This window comes from Alligator sinensis, unplaced genomic scaffold (genome assembly GCF_000455745.1).
Source record: "Alligator sinensis unplaced genomic scaffold, ASM45574v1 scaffold324_1, whole genome shotgun sequence".
Taxonomy (NCBI): Eukaryota; Metazoa; Chordata; order Crocodylia; family Alligatoridae; genus Alligator; species Alligator sinensis.
The window spans coordinates 1,575,165-1,598,434 of NW_005842188.1; the positions used below are offsets into that span (position 1 = coordinate 1,575,165).

At 43.2% G+C, this 23,270-nt stretch overlaps 1 protein-coding gene across 2 annotated transcripts in view; it reads left to right on the forward strand.

The window, feature by feature from the left end:
* The window catches only part of WDFY2 (WD repeat and FYVE domain containing 2), a 123,072-nt gene that overhangs the window by 95,367 nt on the left and 4,435 nt on the right, over positions 1-23,270 (forward strand). The window contains exons 7-12 of one of the 2 annotated variants that reach the window (XR_003094689.1): positions 1,540-1,666; positions 3,778-3,883; positions 7,242-7,343; positions 10,488-10,618; positions 11,687-11,795; positions 14,092-14,330. Coding sequence is in view for 1 of the 2 variants with exons in the window: in XM_006026288.3 (XP_006026350.1) it covers positions 1,540-1,666; positions 3,778-3,883; positions 7,242-7,343; positions 10,488-10,618; positions 11,687-11,795; positions 14,092-14,121 (605 nt within the window). In the remaining variant the exon portion in view is untranslated. Of the gene's footprint in view, positions 1-1,539; positions 1,667-3,777; positions 3,884-7,241; positions 7,344-10,487; positions 10,619-11,686; positions 11,796-14,091; positions 16,861-23,270 lie in introns of those variants that run through there. The other variant, XM_006026288.3, reaches the window with a different exon arrangement.

Consider the following 23,270-nt stretch of genomic DNA (forward strand, 5'->3'; position numbering starts at 1 on the left):
CCACCAGACTGCCCGGGGTGGTCTGCGAGCACCTGCAGCAAGGAGCACTGGCCATGGCGTAGGCGAGGGGCCAGTTTTCCCCATGCTCAGCACCAGCTTCTTCCCTGCTGGTGAGCAAGGGGTTGGAGCCGAGTGCTGCCCCCTGCCTGTACTACGGGGCTGGGGCGCACTGGGTATGAGCAGGCAGGCAGCCAGTGGGAGCACGGGGACCGTACCAGTGTCCCAGGGCCAGTGCCAGTGGCCCCCAGAGCAGGGTGGCCAGAGTGTGGGATCCCAGCCGGCAGGGGCTCTATGGAGCCGGGCCAGCTCCCCACTCCCTGCTGGTGCAGCCCAGCCCAGCTCCACAGATCCTTGCCAGCCTGTGCCCCACTCTGGGCCCCACCAGTGCTGGCCCTGGGACATTGGTCCCAAGATGGTGACCAGGGGGCGGGGCACCTCTCAAGGAGTGGGGCACCTGTCACAGGGCGGGGCTACCCATGTGGCCCTCGACAGCCTGCCAAAACTGGGTAAGTGGCTGTCCCACCAAAATAATTGCCTGCCCCTGCTGTACACTGTGTACCTAATAGGTGTTAATTAAAATACGGTATCAAAAAGACCTGCAACACTTGAAGCCCTAATTGAGGAATACGCTAACTGGGTAAGGACCCAATCCTGTTAACACATGTGCACACAAGTAGTTTTGTTTATCTGTAGCTCCACCCACAGTCACTGGTACTGCTCAAAATGGAAAATGCTTTACTGTGTTTCTAGCTTGTGCCAACAAGCACATATGAAATTAAAGGCTTCAGTACAGTGCATGTTTTGCTTTGGTGATGGGGTTGTGCCACAAAAGACTTAAACAATAGCCCTGTGAGAGATGAGCCACCACTACACAGCATATGCCTCCAGAGAGGGAAGAGGTGTATGGGTTGTTCTCCCCTCAGCACTTCCTCTTTTCCTTATGACAACATCCCTGGTCTGAACAGCTCTCCCTATTTGCTTACAGCTCCAGTTCAGGCTGGGCAGGCTGCTTTTGTTTTAGATGGAGAGGGGGACCTGCACTTCAACACCCACTGACTTGCTGGATTTGAGGCAGAAATGTTCAGTCCTCATGCTGAGATACTCTGAAGGCACTGCCTCCCACTTTTCCCCAACAGCTTCACTTTGCAAGCTCTGGTTCCAAGGGGTGGATATGGGTCACCCCATCACAACTCCCTGGCTACTTATATAGAGGCTTTTTAATCCAGGGCTTGCTTACTGTTTTTGGGCTCAGTGTGCATAAGCTTTGGAGCTATGGCTGAGCTCTGCACCTACAGAAAATCAGCATTAACATTGGAATCTGGTTTCCTTGGCTTTCCAGGGCTGCTGTTTGTGTGCCAGAAGCCTTTCTATTGGGAGTACACTGTTCTGGTTGCACAGGACAGCCCCCTTGGATGTCTGAACAAATCATGTCCTTTCTAAATTTTGAGACTCTCGTTTTTGGCTCTATTCTTTTTTTTCCCTTCCCATTGCCTTCATTGGTAATAAAATGACTGGTTTCTACACGTCTTCTGTTTTCAGGTGGTGTCACTGCTCTCTGTTGGGACCCAGTGCAACGAATTCTGTTCTCGGGCAGCTCGGATCATTCCATCATTATGTGGGATATAGGAGGAAGAAAAGGAACAGCCATCGAACTACAAGGACACAAGTATGTCCGTGTTTGTGAGGGAGAAAAAGGCAGCCATCATATTTGTGGAAATGAAGCCAAGGGGTATACTCTTACCTCTGTTTTGAGATGCATGTGTTGTTCATGGCATCTTGTGCATCACTAGTGTTAACTACATTGAATGATGTAGTTTTCCCCTTGATCAATTCTGTTTTCTGGTCTTGATAGCAGGCTCCTTATTCTTGCCCTCTAGGGGCAAGACTAGGATTACCAGGCAATTGCCATACTCCTCCAGATATAAGATGCTTTTACGTTTAAAATGCACTTAACTTTCTGATTCTCAAGTATAAGAAATTTTAAATATGCATTTACAAGGACAGAACCTCAGTGATGTACATAGACAATTTTTACTGCTTTAACTTTAGATGTATGCCATTTTTAGAAGAAATGTCTGTCTGTATCTGTAATGTAGTTTATTCAAAGGCATACTGTTTGTCCTGTGGTTCCTGTGAAGAAGTTAAAAGTGGGTTCTGCTGTTATAAAGGGGAATAAATGAAAAGGGGATAGTCAGAGTCAGTAGGACTAGACTGGGGTGGGGTATGAAGTGGGAACATGACAACTTTGACTTTGTCTGAAAGACTTTTAAGATTACCTCCATATGCACACGTTCTTCAGAATTTGAGAACCTGTAGCTGTGTTCACTGCCTGAGTGACTCACTCTTCAAAGGCAGTTTCTTTGGTTGGGATGCCTGGATTCTGGGGTTCTGCTCTGCTGCATGCCAAGACCCCCTGAACACTGAAACTTTCAGATCTTTACAAAGCTTACAAATGTAGACCTGCATTGGCTTATAGCTGTAGCATTGGATCACCTGTTTGCAAGTCTGTGTTCTTCATCTGTGGTATGACTGGTCTGTAAGATGCACTGAAACAGAACCATTGTGGGCTGTGGTGGCATTTCCATCTTGTGCTGCCATTGGGGTTGGCAAGTTCTCAGTATACTAGTGTGATATAGTATGAGATAGAAGATTGCCTCCTAACAGCATTGCTGAATGGAGGAGCCATCATATGCAGATTAATGCAGATTTAATGTCTGCATATGATTATGCATCATATGCAGACATTAAAACCCTTCTCAATAGATGTGTGCGCCAAAGCCAGAAAGTATGAAGGGAAGATCTTTAATCCCAGTGTGTCAGACCATCACCCCTCTCTCTGACCCACTTCTTCAGTGGCAACTCAAACCACAAGTACTGTATTTACCCAAATCCAAGATGACTTTGAATTTAAGACTACTGCCCCCACCTCCCCCCTCCCCCCCCCCCCCAAATTAGATTTTATAGATGTAAAATTATAAGTGTTTTTTCATGTGTAGAATCTAATTGTTTGAAGGGACATCTTCAATTCATCCCCTCCAGGTCTGTAGTGTAGGGGGAGGCAGCCTGACCCCCCAACACCTTGTGTCCCTCCAGTGACTGCCTCCCCACCCCAGCTGCCACTTTACCTTACATAGCAGCTTTGGCCTGGGGCATGGACCACATGATGGCCCTGGCCAGATGGTGGTAACCCCCAGTACATGGAGCTGGTTTGACCTGATTTTTTTTTACATGGCGCGCACAGATGTTTTGGGCTGCCCCGACTACTGTTGCTGTCCCTGCCTGCCACATGCCTCATATTGAACCCGGACAGGCAGCAGCAATAGTGGCAGCAGCTCTGGGCCTGGGCCTGGGCCAGAGCTAAAGCAGTTGCCTGCCTTAAGGCATTACCCAAATCCAAATGAGACTATTTCTTCCTCCTTCCACCACCAATGGCAAATGACACTTGCACCTCAGGGAAAGGGCTGGGGCTGTGCTGCCACACCAAGGATTAGGTTCCTCACAGCTCCCGTGCTGTTCACCCCAGCACGCCAGTATCTTACGTGTCAAGGTAGTGGGTGTTTTTGGCACTGTGCCCAAAAACGTTGCAGACTCTGCAATATGCTACATGGTATAGACCTTCCAAGATACTAACTTGAATAGTACAGCTGCTAAATTTTGTACGTTTTCTTCTGCAGATCATGCACATTGGCCAGCTGGTTGCTTTACCTTGGGTCATATCTTAAAATCCTTCTACTAGTTGTAAAGGGTTTGTTGTTAACGGTCTTGTTTCTTTTGCAGTGATAAAGTTCAGTCTCTCTCCTATGTTCATCATACGCGACAGCTCATCTCTTGTGGTGGAGATGGTGGAATTGTTGTCTGGAATATGGATGTTGAGAGACAAGAGGTAGATAAGCAGTTCTTGTTGATAATCACTAAAGCAGAGTAATGGGTAGAAGGGGCTTTCTCAAGTAATGTAATCTAGAACGTGAAGCTCTTGAGAAGGAAACTCGTGTTCTTAGGCATGCAGCCATCGTGCACACAATGATATACTGTGTTTTGTGCTATGTGGCCCAAGACAGCTTGTATGGCAGAGAGTTTGTTCTACGTATAGCTAACTGGTTTATGCCCTTAGGATTACTTTTGAGAAGAACACTTATTAAGTGTTCTGCTTTTATTTTGCAGCGACTAAATAAGAAATACTATAATTTTACAAGTAAAAATAATGGATGGCATTTAAAAACCAAAAATAGAGAGAAACTACCAGTTCTGGATAATCAGCTGACATTTTGCCAGTTTTTTCCTATTATGTTAAAAATCATTAAATTATAGCCTTAGTTTACACCTGTGTAACCTACCTACCTTTAATAGCTTTGCACAGATGTAACTAATTGGAACTTCTTTTGAGGCACAAGAAAGATTATAGTCTTGTTACATGCTTTGTAACTGCATCAGCTTTGCATCTCTGGTAAGAAGAAAAAGGAGTCAGTGTTACCTTATCCTGCACCCGCTTTAGAATAGCTATAACAACACTATAGACAAAGATGTACAGGATTTGCATTAACTGAGCTGATCCAGCTAAATTGACCTACCTTTATTCTGAAATGTGTTAAACCCAGACTCAAATCAATCTTTGCAAAGCCTCAGTTTGTACTTTGCTGCACCTGTGGACTTCAGCCACATCAGATTGCAGACTCTACTGATGCTTTAGTGCTTAAGGCCTTGTCTACATTCACTCATGGCCCTAAATACCTACAGGAGGTTGTTTTTTGAGAAAAGGGAGGTTATATTTAGTCACTCTATGTAGTGTGGAATTATGCCTGAAAGGGACACCGCTGGCATAAAAACCACTCTTCTTCTTACTCTTATTACAAGTGACACCTCATTACTATAACTGAATGAGTTCAGAGCAGTAGAGATGGTAGGGAAATTAGGTTTTATTTTCTGTTTTGCTCTATATATTTGCCAGCACTGGGACAAATTGGTTTCACCGTTTCCCAGCAAGATGCTTCCTCTGTTTGTGAACAATGTGAAAAATGGGATTGTAAAACCTCGGCAATTGGCAGGGGCAGCAAACTTCTTACCACTTTTTTTTTCCCCCCAAAATTCATCAGTATTCAAGCTGACAATCCCTTTAATTGCTGATGTAATTGTCAGTGATGTCATCAGCTTCAAAACTAATGCACAAGTTGAGCTGCTTCCTCCCTCCTGACAGATGTTTCCTTTATTGATGCGATTTTTACACCCAGAAATAATGTTGTTTTATTATCTGGCGAAGGAGACTTCAAAGGTGCAAATTGAAGCACTTTGTTACAAAACAAAATGCTTTTATTACTTGATGTTTGTTGAAAATAGGATAAGAAATACAATTAGTTCCATCAGTGTTTAGCAGCAGGTGTAAATACAGTCTTTTTAAATACAAGAATGAGCCAGGCTAGCCATAATCAGCCACTCAGTAGGGAGCATATTAAGCTAAACTAATTCTAAAACATAAACCCTTAGGATTTAATGTACAATATTTTGCTCTGTGCTCTTGGCACACTTTTCTTGAATGTTTCTGGTTTAGCATTTGTATCTTTTACTGATTAGATATTTCTACTTAATGTATGCTTTAGTGTTTGCTTTGATGTTACCACTCCTATTGGGTCTCTCAAATTGCAATAAAGAGTGAGACTAAGCCATTATTTAAATATATATTTTTTTTTACTCCTTTATCTCCAACTAAGCCTATAGGAAAGGGATACTTGAAAGATGATAGAAGCTCATTCTTCATTGGACTGTAGAGCAGTTGCTGTTACAAGCAGTGTACCTTTTTCACATGCAGTGTTCAAGGGCTTAGAGATGATAGCTTAGTTCACTCATATAAATCTACAGACTTCAAATTAATTAAAATGTATGTAAGAAATGGTCAGTAGCAGGGTCTGCCCTCTAAAGCACCTGCCTCTAGCATACACTGACAAAGCAAGCTGTGATCAACAGTTTGCTTAACTCATTCCTGGGTGGAAGGCTGGAGCCAGTGCCTCAGGCTGTCATCAATTCTACTTTGCTGGCTTTTTCTGTATTTGTATTCTAGCCTGATCTTATTTAATCACAAATTGGGTATTTTATGCCTTTCACTGGTCAAATCTGGCCTGCAGAGCTTTTTCATTCAGCCCACCAGGTTTCCCACAGTTATGAAAATTTGGTGGTGGGGGAGCGGTGGCAGCATTAAATCCTGCTACCCTTGTTCCAAATGTTCCAGACCTGTGGAGGGCAGGAGCCAGTCAAGCCAGATCAGAGCAGCTCAGGGCTAGATCAAGGTGGTGTGGGGCTGAAGGATTGATAGTGCAATCCATTATGTCTATACTTAACTGAAATGTTCCTAAAACAGTTTTCTTCTAGTAATCAGGACTAGGTCTAAATGAGTTTAATATGTACTGATGTGAAAGGGCACTTGAATTGTTGTCACTGTCTTGAAGAGTGAGGGTAGAGAAGAGAACCAGTGAGGTAACATCTGCTTGAGAGTGTGCACCAGCAGAGGACATGTCAGCAAAACACTGGTGTGGACAGAAGTGAGGCGCCAAAGTTGCTTCCTGCTTAAAAAAAAAAAATAATAATAATGCTCCCTACGCCCAGGGCTGTTGTGGGGAGCAGACAGTATTTTGGATATGCCTTTAGAGCTTCTTGCCCACTTCTCTTATAGCATGAAGAGCAAAGCCATGTTGTACCAGAAAATGGAAATTCTTTACTGCAAACATCAAGGTTTTGTTGCATAAATGTTAGGCACAGGACAAGAAACTGATTATCTGGGGGATTCTTCTGCTGGTTTGGCAGCAGTAAGATCAGAAATGCCAGTTATAATTTTTTTAAAAGTGGGGCAAAACTTTCCAACACTGCCACTTAAAGAGGCATCCCAATTTTGGAAATTTGGAGTACTTTTAACTTGCTGTGGCCAGCAGGTGGTGCTCAGCACTGCTCAGACAGGACTTTCATTTTTTAGATGTGTAATTTTAAACATCCCGGTTTGGGGCGGGGGGGGGGATGTTGGCCCTTTATTTTCACAGTTGAATCATTTTGATGTATCTGGTACAGGATCTTAATCCTGCAGAAGCTTTCAGAGTACAGAGCTCAGCACAACATCAATCTCTGAGAAGGCTTCAAATGACTTTTTGTTTCTAGTCAAATTCATCTAAATATAATTACTACAATGGAATCCACACCCCTTGTTCTATCGTTAGATGCTTGCATGAAGTTTTTCCGTCTAAAAGCACTGTTTTGTGTTACAGACACCCGAGTGGTTAGACAGTGATTCTTGTCAAAAGTGTGACCAGCCTTTTTTCTGGAACTTCAAACAGATGTGGGACAGTAAGAAAATAGGCCTTAGACAGGTTTGTACTACATTCTTTGTATTGATGCATCCACTCACATAAAACTTCTTACAGTGAAACACTTCCAATACTTTTCATATAAGAATTTTTTTCTCTTTTCCACTATATGCATAGTAATTAAAGGCTTTTGGCAGGGGGGGCAGGCAACTGTGAGCAACAGCAGTTGCAGTGTGCAGTGGTTCCAGGGCCATGGCCAGCAACAGGTATGAGGAGGGCACGAGGTTGATAAGTGGGGAGAGATGCTAAGGGGGCAAGAGGTGGGGGCAAGAGGCACCTGCCCACCACTATTGCTTTCCCCACTGCATGCCCCTACCTTCCACTGCTTTCCCCACTGCAGCAGTGGAGGGGACAAATTTAAGATTGCCCTCTAATAATTAGATTCTATGCATGGAAAATTAAAACACATTTTATAATTTTCCATGTGTATAATCTGATTATTGGGAGGTCATCTTGGATTCGGATAAATATAGTAATATACAGCTGTAGTCTGGTATATATGCTGTTGTTGTGCTTATCAACCTGGTATCTGGACTCCTAATGGTAGCCAGTGGTAGTGTTGCACTCTTGTAAAGCTAACTGAGGGAGAAACTTTCCCACACAATTCTAGTACAGAGACCCAGAGTAGGTTCACTGTGAGTGATGTTCAGGGATCCTGGTTGTCTGTTCAAAAATTGCAAATTCTCTGATAAAACTCAAATTCTCTGATTTTAAAAACACCCAAATCCACATTTTAACATATTAAAATGAAACACCACTATCTATAGGTATCAGTTGAACACAATGTTTTATTGATATATTTGCAATTTGGAAGCCTATCAGTGCCTCAATCACTATAATAAATTCTAAATACCTATAAGTGTTGGCATTTCATTTTGGGTTTTTATCATGGGAAATCAGAGCTGCCCCTGACTCTGTCACTTACCAGGACATGGGTCCAGCTGTAGCAGTCTCCCCACTCTTCCCCCCTCCCCCCCCTTTTGTGGCACTGAGCAGCCCTGATTTGCTGATGCCCTGCCCATGCCATTGCCCCTCACTCCCACCCCCCGGCCTCCTGGGCTGTGCTGGTGCCCTTCACTCTCTACCCACAGGCTCCTGCCCCGCCCCAGCCCTGGCAGAGGCGGCTCCCACCTGCCAGGGCTACAGGGCCAGGGACCCAGGTCCACAGCCACCTGCCCCAGCAGCAGCACCCAAACCCTGGCTGCCACCCATGGGAAGTAGTGGCTGCCATGGTGGAGCGGAGCCCAGCTCCCCCCTCCCCAATGGGTGGCAGCAGCCAGAGTGGAGCCTATAGGGTGAGTCAGGTGTGGGCTGCCCATTGCAGACTCAGGGATCCATGCCTTGCTGCCCTTTCCCTGGGGCCTCTGCTGCCCAGCATGTGGGACCCAGTGCAGCAGGGCAGAGTGGGACTAGGTGAGGAATCTCATTGCCACTGCTGGGAACTCTGCACTGCCATGGCAATGCACCCCCCACCCACCCGGCAGCAATGAGGGGTACAACTCCAAGCTGCCACCCCTGCTGCTGCAGGACAGGCAGGGAGCGCTTCACCATAGCATTCCAGGGCTTGCAACAGTGGCACTGAAATTCCCCACCCCACTCTGTCTTGAGGCATGGGACCCCCCACACTGGGCAGTGGAGGCGCTGGGGGGAGGACAGCAGGGCGGGGAGCCTGAGCTTGCAGGGGGAAAATCACACCTGCCCCCACCCTGTGTATAAATCTGAGGGACACATTCCCCCTACACCCTCCCCAGGAGCACAGCAGCAGGGAGCCAGCCCCCTGCCACCCAGATGAACCACCCACAGCCCTGTCCGACTCCCCACTTGGGCCCTGTGGCCGCACCTTCCAATCCCAGGCCCCAAGCCGCACGTACCACCCAGCTGGGCAACAGCCCCAGCCTTGCCCAACTCCTTCCTTCCCTCACTAGGAGAGCCTCAATCCCCACCCCTGCTGCCGGACTTACCTGTGGGGAGCTTTTCTCCAGGCTGCCTGGCAGCCATGTGCATGTGTATATGCACAGATACACATGGCATCCCCTGCTGATTGCCCTTCTCCCACTCCCCCTAGCCCCTTCCAGGCTGGAACTCTGCCAGCTTGCAAGAGGAAACCCACCATTCCCAGTGCTTTTCTCCTTTAAAGGAGAAAGTCCAGGTTTTTTTTCCTTAAAATGAGAAAATCCAGGTTTTACCAGATCTTTTCCATGGCGAACTGAAACCCTGGATCCCCGGTGATGTTTCTTGTGTTCCCCTTGCTGGACGTGCAGTAGTGGTGATATTCCTTTGAGACTTAGTGACTAAAGAAGTACAGTTTCCTGGTGGACAGGTACCATACTCTTGTATGTTAGGGATGGGCTGGTCTAGTATGCAGAGGATATTTGATAAAACAGATGGAGAACAAGTCCCACACAGGCAACATTCAGCCTGTTTAACATGACTTTGGGTGTGTTAAGTCCTTACACACTAATAGGAATGCTGTCCCCATGTGACAATATTGCACTAAGGAGACTGAAAAAGGCTTCCAAAAATCTCTACTGCAACTGGTAATATAAACTTACTAGTAAGTAAAGTAGCTTTAATCTAAATTCACCATTCAGTAGTACCTCCTCTTAGGGGTCTGCTGCACGTTTGAATTTACAGCTGAATAGAAACCAGCTATGGAGTTTTTATACCTTTTCAAGCACTACCTTTATAGCTGGTTGGCTCTTTTTGTAACTGGATGGTCACTTTTATCCTGTGATAATTACTTTGCACTTGTGGCTGGTCTTACTTGCACATGGCTGGTCTAAATTTATTGCACAATGCATATAATGTGTAGCTGGGGCCTTAGTGAATTGCCCAAAGTCACCCAGAAGGTCTCCCTTAGGCCATATTGCCTCTATTTGGCCTTTGGTTCCTGGTTTGCATCATGAATTTAACTGGGGGTTGTGTGTTAAAGATAACAAAATGCAAAATTGGAACCAGGATTTTCTTCCTCCTACCAAACGCTCTTCTCCAGCCTTTTTCCCTCCTCTCCTGAATGAGACGAGTGAGGATTCTACTGTTTTTCAGGGGCTATAGCCCCAGGTGGCTTTTGCTGAAACAAATGGCTGAACTAAATTACTGCTATGTGTGTTGGTTCTGAGGAATCCTTTTTTGGTTTGTTTTTTCCAGCATCACTGCCGGAAGTGTGGGAAAGCAGTGTGTGGAAAATGCAGCTCCAAGCGCTCCTCCATACCACTGATGGGATTTGAGTTTGAAGTGCGGGTCTGCGATAGCTGTCATGCCTCTATCACAGATGAGGAGTAAGTCTGAATAGGCCAGTTTGCCTCCAAAGGGTTTGAGATGCAGAGCTCTGCCTATGTATTGTCTGAGGCAGTAGGTGCACAGGGGCTGTTGCAGAATGCCACAAAATGCCTCTTCCTTCAAGAAGCCAGGTCTTCCTTCATAGGCTCATACTGAAGAGAAGACCTAATAGTTCTCCTGTATAGGGCTATAGATGTGGTAGACCTGAACAGCTATGCCTGTTGTGGGTGCCTGTCACCAGAAAGATGGGTAAAATGGAGTTCAGGGAAGAACATCAAAATGGTTTGGGCCAGGAGAATTCACTTAATAAAGAGATAGTAAGAGGTAAATAGGAATGCTTAGGTGGCATTCAAAGGCTAGGAGCACGTAGGTTCCCTCACATCTGAAACTGTTCTGGTATAAGATGGAGAATGAAGTGTGTTGCCCGAGTAGAATTAATTCTTATCTGTTTGCCACTGAAGCTGAAAACTTGTTTTTTACTACATGTCTACAGTTATCATACATGGTCGAAGAAGTATGACAAAAAATTATTACAATGTCAAAGTAAAAACCTCCAGCAGTGGATTTTAGAGCTCTGGTTTCTTACCCTACCCTCCACCTTTTTTGAAAGCTTTGTCCTGGACTTTGCAATACTAAAGATTCTCCTATGGGAATAGATTGCCTTGCCATAGGCTGGTTCAGAAATATGGAAACACTTAAGTCACCTTTTGAGGTGTTAGGAGTTCAACCCATGCTGTTCCAGAAATTCTGGCATTAACCTTTCAAAGGCAGGGGCAGGAGAGGAAGGGTTTCTGTCATAGCTCTGTATTACTTCACCAAGACCATTTCCTTTCCTTTCAATGGCATCATTTGGCTAAAGCCAGTTCTCCATTTAACATTTTGCTAGCATTTCTGTGTCCAGTGAGGAGCAGGCTTATACCCTTCAAAGAGAGCAAAGCCATCTCCTCTCTCTTGATAACAAGAGCCATTGAAAAATCAATATCTTATGTTAGCATTCAAATAATCATTTTCTTCAGCCCTGCAGTCATGTCCTCGCTAACTCTTTCTGATGCTTTATCTTCCTGTAGACGGGCACCCACAGCCACTTTCCATAATAGTAAGCACAACATTGTCCATGTACACTTTGATGCAACCAAGGGATGGCTATTGACTTCTGGGACAGACAAAGTTATTAAGGTAAGAGTAAGCAAATAGCTTTAGTTCATTCCTCCCTTCTACCCATTTTCCCATCCCCCCACGCTGCTCTCTTATTTCCCAAACAGTTTAAGTTTCTTCCCCCCGCCAATAACAGGAGCTACTCCTGGTCCATGCAGTCTCTAGGCTTTCATGATACCTGCTCACTTCCACAGCAGCTCAGGTTCTTTCGGCATACTAGGATTCGCCAATGCTTTTCTGCTGGTGGTTGGTCCACATCTAGGCAAGCAGGGCCACCACACAGTGGAATAATTCAGTTGATCCAAAATGGTCCTTGAGCCTATTTGTATGTCACGTAGGACACTGGCTGATGTTCCATTAAAGGTGCAATGGGATCTGATCCACCCTGTTGTTGATGCAGGGTGAGGCTGAGTTGATCCTAGGTTCTTCCTCCACTGGCAAGTAGCAACCCTGGTGCTTCTGTGGATGGGAGTGCCAGTAGGCTGATGGACGCACCCAGCTCCGGAAGCAGTCTAGAGCCTTGAAGGACTCTGGTGGCTCCCATGGCTGGGAGCACCAGTCGGCAGATTGGCGCTGCTATCCCCAGGAGCGTGCTGGACACGTGTTCAATTTAAGGCACAATGGGAAATAGCCACAAAGTTATTACACTTTGTGTAATAATTTTGTGGCTTATTCCCTGTTTTCTCGTGCCATAATTGCATGAACATGTGGCCAGGTTGCTACTTAACATGTAAATATCTGATTAATTGCATCTCAATTGTAATGTCTGCTAGGGGACCCAAGTGACTGAGCAACAATACTGATGCAACATATCCCCTGCCCTCAGAGACTGACTCTGACCTTGTGTCTCTGCTAGTCTAGCAGGGGATGAGTAGACCGTATTTCAGGTGAAAACCACTATTTCAGGTTCTGTGGCTGGGTATTGAGGTAATGAATTCTACACCTAAGTCTGTTAACAACTTTGTGCCTTTTCCATGCAAGTAAGCATGCTGTGATTTCAGGTGTGCTAATAAGGGAATCAGTAGGAAGAAAATGTGATCTGCTAAAACTAACTGGAATTACTGTTTTTATCCAGACTAATTCTGATTTTTGATCAGTGGCCAAAGCAAGTACCATAATTTTACTGAGCCTTTGTATTTGGAGTACTGGTATAGTAAGAACTGGGTGAAAATAAAAACTGCTCTAACCAAGCAGTAACCAAAGTATTGGAGAGTTGGAGGAATTGCTGTGAAACACTGAAAACAGTTTTAAATAGTCAGAATTTCAAGTGAGCTCATAAATTACAGGGGTAGAACATTTTCTCTTCAGCAAACAGGCTCAACATCTCATTTTAAAATAATTGCCTTTTTAAATCAAATTCCTTCATAGTATTCAAACAGTACAGTACAGAGACACAGTTAGGCATGTTAATTCAAAGTCAGGCAGGAGGCAGGACGTGGTTCTAAAAACTTAGTTCCAAAGTACCATTCTGCCCTGTTTTCTACCAGTACAGTACAGGTTTTCCTTGCTGATTCTGAGTAACTGTAATGCAGCTTTTGTTTGCATACGCAACTTGAATGTTTGTGGGCAGAGGTCTCAATGTTTGTCTATGCTAGGAAAATATGTGGAAATAACTGTTAGAGATTTAGCGTAGAAGATGTACATGGTAACCTTTTTCCCCTCCTCCCCTCTTCTTTGTGAAGACCACAGGCTAAAACAACTTGATCCACAGTGTACCTAGTCTAGGAACTGACTTGAGTGGTTTTTGTTAGGAAGACACAAGTCTCCACCTATAAACTTTTTAATATTAGAAGGGAGAGTGACATGTGGCAGCTACCTTGAGGCAAGTGTCAACCTTACCTTTTTTTCCCTGAGGAAGTCCAATCGTGGTGTACATCAAAGTATCTAATCTTAGTATTTCCTGGGTAAAGACTAGATGGAAGGTGTGTCAGTGCAGAGCAAGTTAAAATTCTGAGGGAGTTCATAACAAAGGGATGGGAATAATCATCATATTAAAAAGAGAGACCTGTAGATCATAATGTTAATCAGTCATATTGGCAGAAGTGCAGTGTTCTTGACTCTGGTTTTTCTGAAAGGCCTATTCTGTAGGTCTGTCTTACCCAATTAAAGAATAACAATAGCATCCTTTGCATACCTTTGTCTAACTGACATGGATAATGAAAGCTTTCAGAAACAGATATTCTTCTTGTAAAGAAATGAGTCAAATTGGTCAAGAACACTCAAAACTTTGGCTTCCATATTTGACCTAATGCTTCTCTTTAACAGAATAGCCTATTACACTTGTCCAGTATTACATATCACTTTTTTTTCTTAACAGTTATGGGATATGACACCAGTAGTTTCTTGATGATGCATCACTGGAATGTAAAAAGTCATTTTTTCCTGAAGAAACAGATTCCCTAACCCTAATCATGTTGCAGAAGTTAAGATCTTGCAGTGTGTGCGGCAGATGAAAAAGGAACTAATGTATCTATGATTTCAAGTCCTCTGCTAGATCAAGGCTCAACGTTTGCACAGAGACTCTATTTCAACTTGTTCTAAAAAATATACAAGAAGGTATTTTTTTAACTAACGGTTTGTACAATCTGGCTGCGTTCAGGTGTTTTGAGTTTGTCTGGAAAACCTGTGTGTAGTGCAATTTAGTTTTTGTATTTCATTATGTCGGGATACATGCTGCTTGGTGTGGACGAGTTTCTTGGTTTGAAATGTTTCCAACACCCGCATACTGTATACAAAGCTGTCAAAATTCCCCCCCCCCCACACACACACACAGACTACCTATTTATTTGTGATGGGTTTTGCTAATGTGTTCTCTTGTGGAGGAATTTTGAGTCAGGTCTTATATTTAACAAAAAGGTGCATTGTAAAGGGTTTGAGGGATTATCGCACTTCCAAAAAGGGCTTTCCTGTTTACATGTTTTAGCAAACATCATTCCCAGGTGTGGTGATGGTACTGAGTTTCATAGACACCTTCCTGTCCTTTTCCCTTGCCACACAAATTGCAAAATGAAGGGGATGGGTTGCTTAGCAACTCCTTTTACAATAGCTGAAATTAATTTTTTTCAGCTCAATGTTAACATGGAGCATCCAGGCCGGTTTTGAATTTGAGTCTGTGCAAACTGGTTCAAATTAAAATACTGGCAGGAGCTTAGAACTGTGGAAGGGCATAAAGTGGGGCCTAAGCAAATTTGTTTGGGCCTGATAAGCTTGCTGCTCCTCAGGAGGCATCATTTTAGTGTTCTGTATTGCTGGAGATTAAATTCACTTCCCCCACTCTTGTTCCCAATCTGGTTACTTATATTTATTTTTAAATGACTGATTTTTTTTTTTTTTTTTTTCTTTATTGATCTTGTCTGAGGTTGCTGAATTACACCCACATGTTCTGCAGTCAGAATGGGCACTTCCTTTTAAAAATAAAGGCAACTTAAAAACCGGAATTGGTCCAAATGACCTTTTTACAGGGGCATTGTTAAAGTTAATAGGCAAGAAAATTGCCCTCCTTTTTTTTTTAAGGAGGTCCTGTCTGCTAGGTCACCTCTCTGGATTCTTCCAAGCTGGTGCACTTGCAAATAGCTTCTCTCAAGGCCAATACCATATTTACTCGTATTTACTCGAATATGAGACAAGGTTCCCCTTCTTCTTCCCTCACCCCTATTGGCATGGGTGGAAAAAAAGCCACCTGCCTTATAATTGTGTACAAGGAAATTTCACTAAATACATTGTCTATCATTAAACTGCTGCCAAAAGCAGCACGTGCTTAGCAATAGAAACCAACTCTGAAGTTGATTAAATGCAGCTAACACTGAGAATGACTATAAAACACATGGCCCAACATTAGGCAAACATGCTGATGGGAACCTGCCACAAAAATAGATTAGTACAGCCCGTCTGAATAAGACATATGGTAGTACCCATTAAGCGCAGTCCCCCTCACCACCAACTGTTTTTTCAAGTCATACTGAGCCATGGCATTGCATATACTTCACCCAGAATCCCTCTGTCATCCCCTCTCAGCCATGTTTAATTTCAAGGTTGTTGTTTTTAAATTTGCTTCTCGCTTCTTTGTGCTCAGTAGGATCTGATGGTAAGGGGAAGGGATTGCCAAGGAAAAAAAGTTAAGGGGAAGCAGAGAGCAAAGGGGCTCCCTGACTCCCCCAATTTATTTTCCCTGCTGTAGCAGTGGGAGGGGAACAAATTCAATTCAAGCCTCCAATAATTAGATTCTATACCTGGAAAATTATAACACATTTATAAAGTTTCCATATATAGAATCTAATTATTGTGGGGGGCTGTCTTATCAGGATCATCTTCTATTCGAGTAAATACAGTAATAATTTAACATCAAATGGAGGGACCTTGGAAGGTACTGCAGGCCCTTCCACATGGGGCTGCTGTTGAGACACTATGACCCAGTTGCCAGGATACAAGAAGAAAATGGCCAAACTCGGGTCTGCTGGTAGCTCTGAAGTTATTTGCCCCTGTCCAGACTTCACAGTCTCCCTTTATACTCTAGAGTAATGATACTGAATGACCTTTACTAGTCTAGATTGCAAAGTGGTTTACAAGGGAAGGGTTATGTAGAGGATTGCAGCCTTGTAAAAATCTACTCTTACCTGGGGTATGCAAACTACCTTAACAGGTGAATAGAAAGTGCAATTGGTTTGTAAATTATTGGTTTTTATGGTAAAAGGCAATTGAGTAGATTCTTGTGTGGGGCAGGGAAGATCAATCTTCTTGCCACCGTTTACTTTTTTTTTCTTTCATCAATGTATTTACCTCCTATTGAAAGCAGTGCCATCCTGGATTTATTGGTCATGCTGTTTAGCATCTGGCTCTCCTCATCAGTGTATGTTAGCATGTATTGTCAAAAAATAAGCTAAAAAGATTCTTTCCCAGTTTGAATGTTAATTCTTTTTAAAGTTTGCCTACTTCTTGTCATGGCCACCAGCCATTCATGTTCTCCTTTACACTGACTGGTGGTTCATGATCTGGCTCTTGTGACTGAAATTTATTTTTCTTGACAAAGCTATGCAAGATCAGTCTGTGGCTTTCCAGCATGCAAATACACTTATTACTTAGCTAAAGTGAAACTCTGCGCCAGCATTCAAACACACTTATTACTTAGCTAAAGTGAAACTCTGCTGCCTTAGGCTGCTCCATAATACCTCAGGGTACTAATGGACTGCTACCTTTATAGCCTGACTAACTTTGCTGCTGCCCTGAGCAAGTATCTAGTAAGATGGATGAAACATCAGGAAGAACAGAACTAAATTTAAACTGAGGTGCCTAGAAATGTGAAGCAGGAGAAACCTACTGGACAGCTGGTCTAAATTTTGAAGTCATTGGCATTCTGACAGCTTACAACAGTTTAAAAAAAAATGTCCTTATGTTTGGTCCCACAGGCTGCATCCCCATGAGCGGAAACATGCCATTTGTGGCATCTCAAAGCATTTAGAAGCACCACGAAACACACGTAGTGCTCATGAATCCATTTGCTGCTCTGCATATTTGTAGCGTGGTGGCAAAATTAGATACCGGGAAATCCTAGCGTCTAAAAAAAACTGCAGCAGAAAAAAGCAGTGGCTGCAGCATGTGCTGCCAGAAACCAGAGCCTGGCTGGCCAGAGCCATACTCCACCTGCTGGCTAGGCTCCATGCACCCATCTCACCCCTGCTGCTGCTCCCGGAGGCCCACCAGGACCCAGGTAAGGCTGCTGAGGCAAGCACCTGGGCTGGTCCCAGCCTCCCCTACCCCACCCAGGGCAGTTTATGCAAGGGCAGCCCTGGGGACAACTAGCAGCAACAAATATGTGCCATTGCTATTAGTCCCCAGGGAAACGCACAGTCCCGCTCATGGGGATGCGCCCATAGTATCTGGGAATTTCAAATCAACCAAACAAAAAATTATTCTCTTGAGCCAAAGTATTTATCCCAGACAGTGTCAGGCTTCGTGGAGTCCAAAGAACCACTCGACTATGAGAGGTGACCGTGAGGTAAGAAAAATCTTCCTCCAACCCTGCCAACTCTAATAAGGCCCTTCCCTGATCATTAGTTTCAGTGTGGTGAATAAGATTTGGGTAGGCGACAGCCCCACAAATAACTTCCTTTTGTCTTTTTTTTGGCTTTTAACATGCAGGCAGTGACTGTAAGGCCTTCCACATGCAGTCTGTCAACAAGATGAGTGGACAATAGGAGTCATACAAGTGAAATATCATCAAGGGGAGAAATTTGTTTCTCGCCATGATACTGTGTGGTTCTCACCGGAGTTCTATCTCGTATCTCTCTAGAAGGCTAAAATAGGCCTGTCTAATTTGAGATCATCGTCCTTTATCTTCCATACGGAAGTATAGAAGGATTTGACATTTGCAAAATTAAAAAAACAAACAAAAAAGAGTCCAGCCTTAAGTGTCAGGAGATCAATTTTTTTTGTCCCTTTGAGCAGCGTGGAACCCAGGATTCTGGTTGCTGCCGCCTCCTGCTAAAAGCAAAGTGAAAGAAAAGGAAATGGTGCAATCTACAAAAATAAGTTATTTCTTTTTGGCAGTTGCAGGGAGTCTTTGAACAGGGCTGTTACATTAGGCAGAGGACTAGAGCAAGAAAAAAATCCATATTCCAAAGGTAGCTGGATTATGGTGACAAGTTTTTTGTTGTTTGTTTTTGTTTTTCTTTAGTTAGTGTAAAGGTTACTGCTGGGATAGGGAGTTACAGACCATGCTGGCCGCCTTCTTTTTCTGATTTTAAATGTAATAGATTTTCTTTTGTCCCTTTTTTGCTATCTTTGTCCTTCAGGAAATCTAGTCACCCAATCATGTTTTAAAAACAAATCACTGTACTGTTTACAGCAAATAGAATCCACTGTTATTGTGAATTGCGTCAATAATAAACCAGTGCACCTGGACAATTGATTTGAAATGCATACATTCAGAATTGTTAAAGGAAGATATGTCTGGAATTTGGGGAGAAACTTTTTAATGGTAAAAATGAGAAATAATGACAGTGTTAAGGAAAGAAAAAATATATATATGGACTACCAGCAATGATCTCCTGGGGTCATCACTGTTTATACTCTAAGGATGGAAAAAATAACTTTTTTGCTTAGGTCCTTTTTAAAACTGGACTGTGCATAGGATCAGCAGACAGTATTACAGAGAACATACCTGCAGTGGTAGCAGGAGGGACTAGATGAGCCACGGGGTGCTTTCTACTCTTTTTTTTCCTATTATGTGATAGGATGGATGTACTATCTTTCACTCCACAGTTCAAGGGATTCTCAAGGTTTTCAACTCGACACGAGAACAAGAAAAGTAGGCATCTGCACCACATGGTGCGATTCTTAGTTGTATAAAATGGGATAATGGTTGGGTACATCAGTCACCCTGTTAAGGTTAAGCTTTAAGGCTGCTTATAGATCTCAAAAAAAAATGGCGCTTTACTTTACGCTCAACATGCCCCCACACTGAGCGCAGTGCATGCCCAGAAGAGGCATTGTGTTAGTTTGACCTGGCTCACCCAACTATATCTATCTCTCTATCGTTGGGTGAGCCAAGTATATATATAAAATATGAACTTGTGTGTGTGTGGGGTGCTTCAGCAAGGCTTTTTGGCTCTCTTACCTAATAGCTGATTCAATCAGCTATTAGATAAAAGCCCCGCTGAAGTACCTGATCTATACAGATGCTGGGGAGCTGGGTCAAAGTAATGTGCTTCCTCTTCTGATAAAGCATTGGGGTTTGTTTGTTTGTTTTGGGGGGGATGGGGAGGGGTTCCACATCTGTCAGTGCCCTAAATGTCTGCAGGATTGGTGGAAGTTTCCTTTGTACTGGGCAGGCTGCTGTGAGAAGGAGATGGGATGTTAGATGGATCCTTCTCTGTGGCACAGACCAGTTCATAAAGAAAAGATTCACTGTAGGGGAAAAATAGTGTAGGCGAGAAGATTTGTAAGGAAATCCCTTCGTTGATGTAAATTTAAAAAAAAAAAAAATACCAAGACATGATTTTTATCAGTGTAGGATCTTGGGACTGCTATAACTATTTTAGAATGCTATGCATGCCTGTTCTCACTGTTTACAAGAGAGCTGTAAGGACCAGAATAAATTATCAAAATAATTTAAATCTCTATTTTGTAGCATGTAGGAACTTAACTGTACAGTGAATATATGAAATATATATGTAGTATTAATGCCCTCACCCTCATCCTTTACAGAAGTTTGCATTGGCCAGAGTAAACAAATATGTATTCAGTGAAGTTTTCTTAACATGTTGCTTTGCATTACACATGCTAGTATGCCAAAACTACAATTTTAGGAAGACTGATGTTAGAGTTGAGGGCACTTGTCACCTGCGTGCAGTATTGATTGGAAAAAATGGGCCAAATTTTCTCTTCAAAATCGCATACAGGTTTCCCTTGCCAACTGCTGGGGTTGGGTTCCTGAAAGTTGCTGTGGTTGGCAAAACCAAAGGCTTATAAGAAAAATGGCAGGTGGCGGGCTGATGGGCGGCCATGGAAAACCGGGGTTACTCAGAATTGTATACTGTGGTAGCCAAAATGGTATATAGAATATTAAGCGTGGATGCTCAAAGCCATGATTGGCAAAATCGTGGTTGGCAAGGGAAAGCTGTACATGAAAACCTATCAATTTTGTGCACGTCGGAGGAAAACTCTGCGTGTGTCCACACGTCACAGTACGGTGATGTTGCTACAGTGCTGTGCTTTAGTACTTACTTTTGGAAGTACTAAAGTGCAGCACAGTATGGGTGGTTACTATACTGTGCATGGTTAGATTTCGCAGCTACGTTACTGTAGCAGTGCACTATAATGGGGGGAATGCACCACTACAGTGACATAGCTGGCGATCACATGTAGACCCACATGATCGCTATGTTGCCGTAGCATGCCATACAGTGCTGTAGCACATTGCTACATCTCTATGGGGCAACGTGTGTCCTAGCTTAAGATCAATAGCTACAATTCTAGTCATTAAGATTCAAAGCATATCTCTTGGAGGTTTTGTGTAACTGCTTTTTTTTTTCTGCACAACATTCCCAGTTTGGCTTTTTGCATCACTAACTTAGGCTCTGGAGACCTCATCTGCCACAGGCTTCCTGTGCAGTTTTGTTCAAGTCACTTAGTTTAGAACAGTAATAATGCTTCTCAGCTTTCAGGAGTTCAGTGAGGATTAAAATATTAAAGATTGCTTGGCTCAGACCTTGAATGGAGCTTGTGCTTGCTTTATACTTGCAAAGATGTTGAGTCTTCCCCTGCTAAAGCATTAAATTAGTAATGGCCTACCTCCTAAACAGGTTCAGTAGTCTGATTAAGTGTTTATCATTTTTTCACTTTCTGTCCATGAACCATGCACTTGCTCATCACTAGAGTTAACAATTCAGCAACCTTTCTGAAATTAACATTATGTAAGTCATGGTTTCCTTGGGTAGGCCCGAAATGCCCACTCGCCTTTGGTCTAAGACTGTTAATAGTTCCTTTCTGTGCCTCTACCAGAGAACTAGTCATTGCTAAGCACTCAGGTTGCTGTTACCCAGTCAGTGCAGTATTGGTGAAAATGAACATACAGGTCTCTTCTGCCCAGGTGCAGACCGATTGCCTTATTTGGGGTCTGGAAGGAATTTTATCCCATGGTCAGATTGGTAGAGACTGGGGATTTTTGCCTTCCTCTGTAGCAGGGGGCATGGCTCTCTTCCTTGGATCTCTCAAACATATTTTAACAGCCTTTGCAGCAGCTGGATGCTGGCCACCATAGTCTCCCTGTTTTATCTGTGGCATTTTAGGGTGTTTATGTCTTGTGGTTGTCAGGGTTGACTATGTAGTTTTGCTAATAGGTTAGACAATGGATTTTTGTATAAGATAGTTTGGATAGGCATGATCCTATTTAAAGACAACTGTATAGCTATAATGGTTATTTAAGAATAGGATGAAATTATGAGCCACATGTTGACAAACAATATTTATCAGACATTGATTTGTGTAATATTTGTAGAATTGGAAGGTTGACTTTTATTGACCAGTTAGTTAATGGTATGATTCATTCTTTCTAGAACATGACCCCTTTTGTCACTTTTCTTTTATTTTATTCAGTCCTTTTTTTTGTGTTGATCACATTGACCAAATCAGAATTTTTTTTTACTAACTTTGTCTTTGGGCATTCCATTATGAAAAGGGGGGGGGAGGGGGGAGCCTTATAATTCCTTCTATTCCAGTGAAGCTTTTTTTAAGTCTACATGTCATTTGTAGTTATGAGGGATGTAAAAGAATGAGGTATCACTTTCAGTCCCTCTGTATGTAAGTACCAAACTCCAACCAACTTTAATTCAATTTGAGTTTAATAATTTAGGGAATTGTGCTAATTTAACTCTAGTGAATTTATGTCCATGAACATCTGTCCTTACCTTTTCTCCCTGCTTGCATGGGTTAATTTTAATAAGAAATTTGGGGTATACAGCCTCACTAGTCTCATCTGACTCCATCTGTCTGTGCTCTAAGATGGAATAAAACTGTCTACTTTAAAAGAATGACCTTGGTCACTTGTCATTTAAGTGGTGGATTGTCATTAGTTGCCCTTGGGTAGGGGGATGAGTAAATGATAGAACCAGAATGGTTGGGCCCCAGTCCAGCTGTCAGTTATTAACATCATCCCAAGGCCTTTCACCAAGCACTGACTGGAAGAAGAGTTGCCGGGGTCCCATTGAACATCCAGGAATTTCTCCTTAATGACATGGGTTGAATTTATTAGTGAATTAAGAACAGCCAAGTCTTTCTTTGTTTCTGCCCAATTTCCCTGTAAATTTCTTGTGGGGATACCCATCAACACAGATTTTGCTGGTCTCCAGCTTCTGAGTTGGAGAGTGGCATCTTGGTCTTTGAAACAAGCAAGCAACAGCAGGCTCTTTGGGGCCGTTTCCTTTGAAGCCAGTGGAAACAATGAATTTAGACGACTCTTAAAAACCAATGATATTGGGGAGAAGGAGCTTCTCATTTAGTTTTATCTGTGAAGCTCTGTCCTGTATTCAAAAGACTTTTGAAGAGAAAATTAGTAGCTCTGGGGGGTTTTTTTTGTGGGTTTTTTTTTTTTTTTTTATTCACCTACCTCTTCAGAAATTAACAGTTTTTGAAACGCTTGCTGAGGCTCATGCTGTTGGAAGTGGTGTCGCCATCTGCACTGAGGTTTGTCTCTTGAATAGACTTGTGCAGCTTTTGTTTTCCAGTTTTGCTTACACTAGGTATTTATAAAAAGCTAAGTACCTGGCCTCTTCCTGCTGCTGTAAACCATTGACTGACTGATCCTTGGATAGCTGGGTTTTTTTTTCAGAATGTGTTAGATCTTACCACAATACAGAATAGACTTGTCCAAAGTTTTACCTGTAAACGCATATGCAACACCCTCCCTTTATGTCCATAAACCTGAATGGGGGAGACGGATATCAATTCTGTGCTACTTTAGAAGCATTTCTTGGGTTTAGATGCTTTTCTGTTAACCAACCC